Genomic DNA, 9,327 nt, shown 5'->3' with positions numbered 1-9,327 from the left:
AGAAAAAAAAAATGCCACCATCAATCCGCATCATCGGCTCCCTAAATGTCGACCTGGTCTCCGTAACCCCCCGCTTCCCCTCCCCCGGCGAAACTCTCAAATCCACCTCCTTCAACACCCACGCAGGTGGCAAAGGCGCAAACCAAGCCGTCGCATGCGGCCGTCTCTCCCGCCCTCGTCCTCACCACCCAAATTCCAATCATCAAATATCCCCCACAAACGCAAATGCAAACACCCCAACAGCCATCCACATCGAAATGTTCGGCGCCACCGGCTCCCTGGACACGTACTTCACCAGCCTCCTCCAGCCGATCCTCCAGTCCTCGGGAGTCGACACCTCGTGCATCCGCACCGTGCCAAACGACCACACCGGCGTCGCGGTGATAATCGTCGATAGCTCCGCGGGCGGGGAGAATAGGATCCTCTATTCGCCCGGGGCGAATTATTCGGGCATGCAGTGCACGGGGGAGGTGTTGGGGATGGCGCTGGCGGCGCCCATGCCGGATGTGATGGTGTTGCAGGCGGAGATTCCGGTTGAGACAGTTGTGGGGATTCTGAGGGGGGTGTGGGGGTGGAAGGAGAAAGAGAGGGGGGAGGTGGAGGTTGTTTTTAACCCAGCGCCAGCTCCGGAGGGGGGATTGCCGGTTGATGTGTATCGGGCTGTGGATCATCTGGTGATGAATGAGACGGAGTGTGAGAGTATGGCGCCGGTGGAAATGGTGAGGGGGGAGGGCGGGGAGGAGGGAACGGTGGCGACCTCCGCGGCGAGGAGGGATAAGATTGCTAGGTATTTTCATGGTGTTGGGGTTAGGCGTGTGCTTGTCACGTTGGGGGCGCAGGGGGTTTGGTATAGTGCTGGGGATATTGGGGGGGCGGTACAAACTGAGGGAGCAGAGTGGGTGAGGGCCGTTGGGGAGGTGCCTGCTGCGAAAGTGGAGAGGGTGGTTGATACGACGGGGGCGGGGGATACGTTTGTGGGTGGGTATGCGGTGCAGATTGCGCGGTGGAGGGAGGTGAAGGGGGGGGGGCGGGTAGGAGCGATGACGGTTCAGGAGAGGAGGGAGTGGTATGGGGACGTTACAGAGCGGGCGGTTAGGTGGGCTACGAAGGCTTCTGCGAGGTGTGTGGAGAGGGATGGGGCGATGAGCAGTATACCGTGGGAAGATGAAATTTTATGAGATCTGTTGTTCTATATGGTGTTATGGCACGGGTGTTTGATACAGTGAGCTGTATATGTTTCCTTCTCGTTTATGGTTCCTACGGGGTAATATTATGATATAGATACAGAGGTGAATACATCCATGAATGTGTGTTGCAGGACTGTTGACAGCCTACGCCTTAAGTAGCGAGCTCCTGTAGATATTCCCTCCTTGTATCCATGAATGTCCAACTCAAGATCCCCTCCCCTCACTCAATTATGTTGAATATCTTATTAAAACCCATTGATGCCTGCTCACGATGCCATCTGCTTCTGACTGTGTGTCTCTCGGAGGATGTCTCCAAATCAGTTACGTTGCTGTGCCGCAGGCAATCCCCGACGAGAGACAGCCTCGAGGATGGATGATGTTCTATTGGCCAATAACTAATTCTCCCCATGGACAACGAGGCCAGCTGAGCTGTTTCTGCTGGGCAAACTGGCTGCAGGCGAACATTACCACGAACGAATGCTTCTCAAGTTGGTTAATGCCTATGTGTGAGCTTGCTTCCAAAATTTGCTTAAAACAGCATTACCAGATTCCATTGACTGAATAAACAGAGCCCCCGGAGAGTGCGTGGCTGACATTGAGTACATTTAGGCTATTCTTTATTCATGGACCAACCAATAGATAGTTTAACTCGAGCAACATCTGATACCAAAGGGAGGCGGTTCGGCGTTCTGACGATCTCTTCCAAGGATATCTTCGAAGAATGCCCTCCATTGAGAACTCCCCTCCAGAAGGGCCTTAGCCAACAGATCCCAGCAAGGATCCCCAATGCATGCCAGTTCAGCTCCCCAGATCCTTGGTTTCCCAAGTCTGCACGGATCTCAGCATCCCCCTGTGCTTTGCTCATTGCTCTGAATCTGATTTGCTCTGACTGGGGATGTTGTGGTAAGTGGGATGTCAAGCAATCATTGGTCGAGCGGTTAGCCCAAGTTTGGGTGCTGCAGCGCGTCGCGTCTTTTGATACGGAAATATTACGGTGTCAGAAGCATGGTCGTGGACGTGGACGTGGACGTGGACCGTGTATTTTTCGTGTATCGTGTATCGTGAATCGTGAATCGTGAATCGTGAATCGTGGAATCGTGGAATCGTGTACCGTGTATTTCGTGTATTTCGTGATGTTCTCACCGAACGTGGGGAAAAAAAGGCATCTTCGGTAAGCAGCCCACTGTTCTAACGAGTTGACTCGTCAGTTAACTCCTTTTAAGAGATGTAGAGGGTGAAGATCCATGGGTAATGCCGGGCATCGATGTTTGGGTTGGGAAGGGGAAAAAACCTTTGACTTTACCAAACAATAGCTATGTTTACGGAGTCGAGAGCAAAACAGACACATCCACTCACAGTCCTCAGACAGTTATCGCCAGCTGCGGGATCAGAACACATAGAACCCCATCTCTGAACACACTGTCTATACAGTTAACTAGGGAGTCGAGATCCAAGGAAAAGTAAAAAACCAAGCCGTCTCAAGATATTTTATCTCGGGTTAGCTCTCTTCTCCTCCTCCAGCAACACGCTTCTACGCGCTTGATTCTATGTAAAAAATACCATACCACACAACGCGGCTGTTCTGTATTGTTATCTCTCCACTTGCCTCATTCTCCCCACTTGGTCTTTCATCCCATGCCGACCTCCGTCCCTCCGTTCCCCCCCGTCTCACACCTTAAATCTTTGAACTACCTCTAACTATTCGACAATCCTCACCCATCCAAATCCCTCCTCTGCTGTCCCTCTGCTACAAGCAGGGATTCTTGCATCTCGCTTCTATCAAAGTTCCCTGAAACCCGCTCTGGTCTCCTCGCAGCTTCTGTCTGGTTCATCACATCCTATCCAATCCCCTTTGTCCTCGTCTTCTCCTTGATCGCATTTTTGTGCTTGCTGCTGTGGCTCTCTTCAACGGCTGACCAACAACGCAGCTGAATCTGCTGTCCCTTCTGCAAGTCCTTGACACGAACCAACGGCGCTCCCTCCTGATCCGAGGGACGAAGCAATCCAAGGATTTCCAAGGCTGCCCTTGTCTCTCATACCAGAATCCGGCCCCCCTCCCGTTCCCCTCCCTTTCCCCCCCGGTTCCCCTTCTCCCAGTAGACAAATACCCTACGTCTCCCACCTCTTTTCTCTGCCTTATCAGAGACTATATATCTTCTCTCTTCCTTCTCATATATTTACACATATACAGGCAATCTCATCCACATACTCGACACATCGCCTCAATTGTCGTCCTCTATACCTTTGTTTATTTGTTTGTCATCTCCAACCTGTGTTTGTTTACTTCGCAGCCTCAGGATAAAGCCCTCTTTACGTGCGTATATTTGGTGCTCAGCTTCTTGTCCTAACACAGCAACATCATAATCTCGCGCTCCAGTCCTAGTTCAGCTGTAACCAAAGACCTCTCTCTATCTGTCTTGTCTTCAACCAGTTTTATTGTTGACATCACCAACCCTACAATCAGTCCGGATTTGTTCCTCTCTTTGTTTGTCAAATCAAAATAGCCCCAGCCCTTAGCGCCTATAAAACAAGCCATCTCAGATCAACAACACACACACACACACACACACACACACACACAAATCTACACCAACTTGCACATCATGGCCCTCACCCAGTCCATGTCGCCCCTTACAAGGCAGCCCTTTGGTGTCATTGATTCCTCCCGTATGAGATTCTTACAGAGTATGAAAAACCAGCAGAATGGTATGTCAGAAGAACTCTACCTCCCAACACGAAACATTGACATCGACGCTTACACTAACTTCACTCTCGCAGCCGCGCCATCCACCTCTCTCAAACGCCGTCTAGATACATCAGATCTATCCAACACCGAAACCATTAATCCTTCCTCTCTCTCCTTCGGCCCTCTAGGCTCCAAGCGCGCCCGAAACCATCTCGTCCAAGTCGTCTCCAAACCACCCAAGTTCACCATCGCCTCCCCAAGGACCACCAGCACTACCAATACAAAATGCCTCCAGACACCTGTATCCAAAATAAAACTCGCCACGCTCCCAAACTCAGCACCGCTCCGCGCCCCAGCTGGCCGCTCGCCAAAGTCCAAGTCCAAGTCCGTCAAGGCCTTCTCCCGCCGCAGCATCACATCATCCTCACCCACATACACACGCATTGACCCGCCCACCTTGTTTGCGAAACCACATGCGCCACGCGCACCGTTTTCCATTGCTGATGCACTCCATGGAACCCGCAACACAGCCTCGCAAACAACCAAAGCTGCCGGGCCGTCAAATGTCAATACAAACAACAATAGCAATGCCATTGACAAACCGTGTCCAAAGGACTGGGACTTTGAGATATACGTTGATACCGAGCAGGATGAGATGGCAAACTTGATGCAGCATTCGGCCTGCGTGTTGGATATCAGTGATGATGAAGATAAACCTCGGAGCAAGGATGAAAGGGGGAAGGAGAACATTCCTCCTGCGGAAATGATTGGTGAGGCTCTGATTACGGAAATGGGTAGTGGTCGTAATAGTAGAAGTCGCACGTTGATAATGACGGATGAGCTGCAGGGGCAGACGCAGGCGCAACCACGCGCCGTGCTGGGAGAGTTGGATGTTGCTCTTTTTATATCTGAGGAGGATGTGAGGGAGAGTGAGAGGATGGAGAAGGAGCTGGAGCGCGAGCAGGAACTGAAGAATGAGAATGAGAATGAGAACATCAACCTTGACACAGCCTACATCGCAGCGGAACATTCACCGTTGTCTGAACATTCAATTGAGCAGTCCCAGGTTTCTAACCACCATCACTACCAACATGAGCCACAACAGCACCAGCACCAGCGAAGCAACTCACAACTCGCCAGCCACGCGGCCATTTCTTCGCTGATATTTGGCACAGCAGATGGTGTGGATGCTTCTTCTGCCTTCAAAGCTGAACGGCCGACAAATGTTAAGATTGAAATTTGGGAGAGTGAGAGTGTGGCTGGGGAGGCTGAAGTCTGAAGCGTGAAGTGTGAAGGGGGGAAAGTTAGTTTTTTTCTTTCTTTTCTTTTTCTTTTTTTTTTTTGGGTTTTGGGTTTGGTTTTGGCTTTGTTTTGTTAATGATGCATTTGCTTCTTCATATGGGACCCTCTGAGTGGTGTTATGCCACAGTATATGTCTATGTTGTGTATACCCGGATGGATTTTCTGTAGATTCGCCTTTTATTGTTCTTTTTCTTTTCTTTTTGTTTTTCTTCTTTCAGCTTGGGTATTTTGTTTTTGCTTTTTCTTTTCCTTCTCTTTTAAAATATGGATTGGTCCATTGTGCATTGTGGTTGTGAGAGATGTTAGAGTTCTGTGTTTTTTATGTTCGGGTTTCTGTTTTCTCTTTTATAGTGATGAGGATAATATGACACTTTCCTGCTTATATATTCTGTTTATTTATCTGCGATTTCTTCTCCCTGTTTATGATGTCGTCCGTTTGCTGTGGGATGTGTTCAGCTGTCTGTTTATGGTCATGTCTAATCTTAATCTGACCTTTCATTACATTATGTTTAATCTGCTTATAATTGATGATATCTAATAATTAATTATCTATTTTCTAATGTTTATTGATATTACTTTTGAATGCTGCAGCATTTTTGATATATCAGAGGAGAAATAAAATCTCTCATCAAATTTTGTCAGTTTATATTGAGTTTTAACTATCCTGGTTTTGAAACTCTGCTTCACGACAATTAAAAATTAAATACATTCTTCTGTCTGAAAGGACTCTTTTCACTCTAATGCTTTCAATGTGATGTATCTAATTAATATTTAATTAAGTTCTCATCTCAGTGAGAATATTCAGCAGATGATAAGGTGTTTGATGAAAACATGAAGAAATACACAGTGAAGAGTATAGGTTGCCCTCCACATTAAGATGAGAATGGGACAGTGTTGAGAGGATATCTGTGAGGCAAAAGTAAACAGAATAAAAGGATACAAGGCATCATGCCTAATTATACTAAGAGATTCCTGATAGAGATGGGGTAAATGAGATCGTTCCCCATCAAGGGCAAACATCGCTCTACTCAACGTAAACTACAACTACATGCCCGTCATGTCCACATCTTCTCCATCTCCATCCTCCATCCTGGCCTCCAATCCAATCTCCCCAGCTTCATTTCCTTTCATCGTCTCTCCACCCCCTCCTCCTCACCCACTCTGCCCCAACCCATCCTCCCACCTACCCCTCTTCTCCCACTCCCCTCCCCACCGGCCACCACCACCACGCTAACACCACCACCGCCCACTTCACTCCCTTCCTCTCTCCAAAAACACCTTCCTCCCCGGCGCCCCCCCTAACCATAGCCCTCACCTCTGCCGCCAACGACATACACCTCGAACTAACGCTGCCACCACCACCACCAACCACACACTTCCTCGCCACCTCCTCATCCCCGCCCACCCTCTCCGGGAAACCGCAGCAGGGGCGCAAAGTCCTCCTCGAACGCCGGCGTCGTGTTGAATTCGAGCATGTGCTGTATCTTGGCGCGCATGATGGTTTTGGCAACGGCCAGAGTGACGTTGCCGTACCAGCCCGAGGAGAGGATGTCGCAGGCGTTTTTACTGTCCAGGGAGGACTGTGAGGTGCGGGGTTTGAGCAGTTTGGCGAGGATGGGGTCTTTGATGTCACAGATCATCCATAGCTTGCCGTCGCGGGGGAGCGGGGCTTGGCCTGTGAAGATGTGCGAGGGGCAGGTGGATTGGGTGGATTGGTCGCCTAGGGTTGTGGAGGGGCGGGGGAGGGTTTGGCGTCTGTTGGAGGTTGGGGTTGTGGTTGATTTCGTCGCGGGTGGTGGCGCGGGCGCCGGGGCCGGGGTGTTTTCGTTGTCGTTGTCGTTGTCGTTTTCGTTTTCGTTATCGTTTTCGTCGAGTTGCTCGGTTATGGGGGAGGGGAGGGTGCGAAACATGAAGGTCTGATATATGCAGGAGGACGGGTGGGTGCGGGGATCATGACCGAATTTCACGATGGCGTCGCGCCAGGGCCCGGAGCGGAAGATGTAGCCCACGTACGGCACAGCGAGGCGGAGAGCGTATTTCTGTTCGTTGGTGATTAGGTGGTTGCGGAGGCCGCGGCGCGTCCAGGCCAGGCGGGATTCGAAGAGGGATTGGAGGATGGAGATGGTTTCCTGGAGGGTTTTGTCGAGGGTTGAGATTGGGGGGCAGTTTTCGCGGGGTGCGGTGGGGACAGCGGGGACGTCGCAGGCTACGAGGTGGGTGAGGACTTTGACAATTTGTTGGGTGTTTGTGGTTGTTATTTCACCAGAGGGACCGATGGACTGTTTTACGGTGGGGTTTTGGCGGTATCTGGGTTGGCAAGGGTAAGAGGATGGTTCCTTTTTGGGGGAGAGTAACTCCTGTTGAACAGTGGTCTTTGAGGACATACAAGTAGTTAAAAGGGACATCTCCGCGGCTTAATGCTGGGGGCGGAATGATATCGACGTTCGACGTATGGCCTTTACTCATGTCGAATTGGAACTCTTTGAGCTTGTCATCTATTGGAGAATTAGCATCAATACGATGGATGGTAGAAGGGACACAGCATACATTCGAAAGGAAGGATCTTCTCGCGGAATTTCGTCATAAACGGACTGGAGGTTGTCGAGTATACGAAATCCGGCATTCCTGTCACCGACATTAGCATGAACACTGTGAAATATATATATCCACGCATGCATGCATTGTGTGTTTGATGCCAACATACCGCGAAATACATGCATTCGCTCAACCCGCCCAACAGCTTCGACTTCATATTTCCCCACGTTATCCTGCAACCGTCGAAGCAAGTCCCGGGCACTTAGGGCCCGGGAAGGGGGTGGTGCGGAACTTGAAGGTTTATCAACCCCACCGGCGGTAGCAGACATAGCAGCATTGTCGTGGCGGGTGAAGGGTTCATTTGAACCACGTTTTCGCTTCCGGCCAGTCCTCCTGGGGAGGGTAATCTTCAGCAAGACATTGTTTGCTGAGTTGCAAGTTGAGGACAAGGGTCGACTCATGCCATCCTCCGGAGATAGGAATAAGTTGGCAGAGGCGTCCTGACGAGGGGGGTTTATAATCTACGATGATATATTAGTTGCGTGGATATGTGGGTATAATCAATCATACAGCATAGTACGGGGATATGGGAGTTGTTGAGGGTCTAGGAATTCAGTTTGCTTGCCCTTGATATTCCACTCTTCCCGTCGAGGGTTTCAATGGCTTTGTCTATATTCTTCACGAAGCATGGGTGTTCGACGCTGACAATCTCTCGAGAAGGGATTGAGTACCAAGGGGCATTGCGATCCTGAGAACGGACTGGTTGAGACATTTTGAAGTTGATATTAGGACTTTACCACTGGCCACCCGATAAAAGAGAGGTTGGATGGATAAATGAACGGATCAAGTCCGTGCAAGTGCCGTATGAGAGGCCTAACGGGAGAATCTAGAGAATATGCTCGTTTCCTTTCTTTCCCTTCATTTCCTCTTGGTACATTAAAACCGCTATGATATCATGTTGTGGATACATAGATATAGGCAATGGGGTGGCAGCAATATATTTTTCCACGAAGGCGTTTCAAAGGAAACCTCTTTCTTTGCCTGAATAAACCTCCACCTAGTAAGCCCACTCCGGACAATTTGCATGCATATCCTGGCACACATCAAACCATTCCTGAGTCCCCATGGATGGAGCGGTAGAATGACATAGATATACCGCTCTTCGGGATTGCGTCCGGGGCGAAGGTTTGGAAGTGACGGAGCTTCCACGTGACCAAGCGGGAAAGGCGACGGGTGCCTGTGTTTGAGGCTAACCCGATGCGGGCAAGCATGCCAAGAGTTCACCACCCAGCCAAAACCCGAACTTAGTTACCTAAGGCAACTTACCTAACTAACGAACACGATCCTTCCACTCGTCAACCCTTGAACGACAAACAGACTTGAACCACATCCACATCCACACCACCACAACCACCACCACCACCAACCGCAACGACCCACGACGATTAACGACCACCGCTCCGAACTACCACACCTATCCCATGTCCTGCCACATCCACGCCCGTTATCTTCCAACTGATCTGCCCTCCTTCTCGTGGCTATTGTCGTCCTTCTCTCGTTGTCTTACCTCCATGCCTAGTCGCTGTTGAACCTTGTCGTTGTCTCCGCGTTTTCCCC

General features: G+C 50.2%; 4 protein-coding genes across 4 annotated transcripts; 3 read left to right on the top strand and 1 right to left on the bottom strand.

Moving 5' to 3' along the window:
• Positions 1-11: 11 nt before the first annotated feature.
• PADG_11977 (uncharacterized protein) lies at positions 12-1,178 on the top strand (the record flags this gene model as incomplete). Its single annotated transcript, XM_010763268.1, has 1 exon — positions 12-1,178. One exon carries the CDS (start codon positions 12-14, stop codon positions 1,176-1,178), a length of 1,167 nt encoding a protein of 388 aa, XP_010761570.1.
• Positions 1,179-1,810: 632 nt separating this feature from the next.
• PADG_11976 (uncharacterized protein) lies at positions 1,811-2,651 on the top strand (the record flags this gene model as incomplete). Its single annotated transcript, XM_010763267.1, has 2 exons — positions 1,811-2,223; positions 2,411-2,651. The coding sequence occupies 2 exons, from the start codon at positions 1,811-1,813 to the stop codon at positions 2,649-2,651; spliced, it is 654 nt and encodes a 217-aa protein (XP_010761569.1).
• A 1,139-nt stretch (positions 2,652-3,790) lies between these two features.
• On the top strand, positions 3,791-5,152 carry PADG_05771 (uncharacterized protein; the record flags this gene model as incomplete). Its single annotated transcript, XM_010763106.1, has 2 exons — positions 3,791-3,893; positions 3,966-5,152. 2 exons carry the CDS (start codon positions 3,791-3,793, stop codon positions 5,150-5,152), a joined length of 1,290 nt encoding a protein of 429 aa, XP_010761408.1.
• Positions 5,153-6,566: 1,414 nt separating this feature from the next.
• Positions 6,567-8,482, bottom strand: PADG_05770 (transcription factor TFIIIC subunit TFC1; the record flags this gene model as incomplete). The annotated part of the gene is made up of 5 exons (XM_010763105.1): positions 6,567-7,482; positions 7,562-7,670; positions 7,723-7,800; positions 7,880-8,231; positions 8,393-8,482. 5 exons carry the CDS (start codon positions 8,480-8,482, stop codon positions 6,567-6,569), a joined length of 1,545 nt encoding a protein of 514 aa, XP_010761407.1.
• Between the last annotated feature and the right edge of the window lie 845 nt (positions 8,483-9,327).

The sequence above is a fragment of the Paracoccidioides brasiliensis genome (assembly GCF_000150735.1).
Source record: "Paracoccidioides brasiliensis Pb18 unplaced genomic scaffold supercont2.7, whole genome shotgun sequence".
NCBI classification, from domain to species: Eukaryota; Fungi; Ascomycota; class Eurotiomycetes; order Onygenales; family Ajellomycetaceae; genus Paracoccidioides; species Paracoccidioides brasiliensis.
Note: the sequence above shows the minus strand (reverse complement) of the source record. Positions and strands in the feature narration are given on the sequence as shown.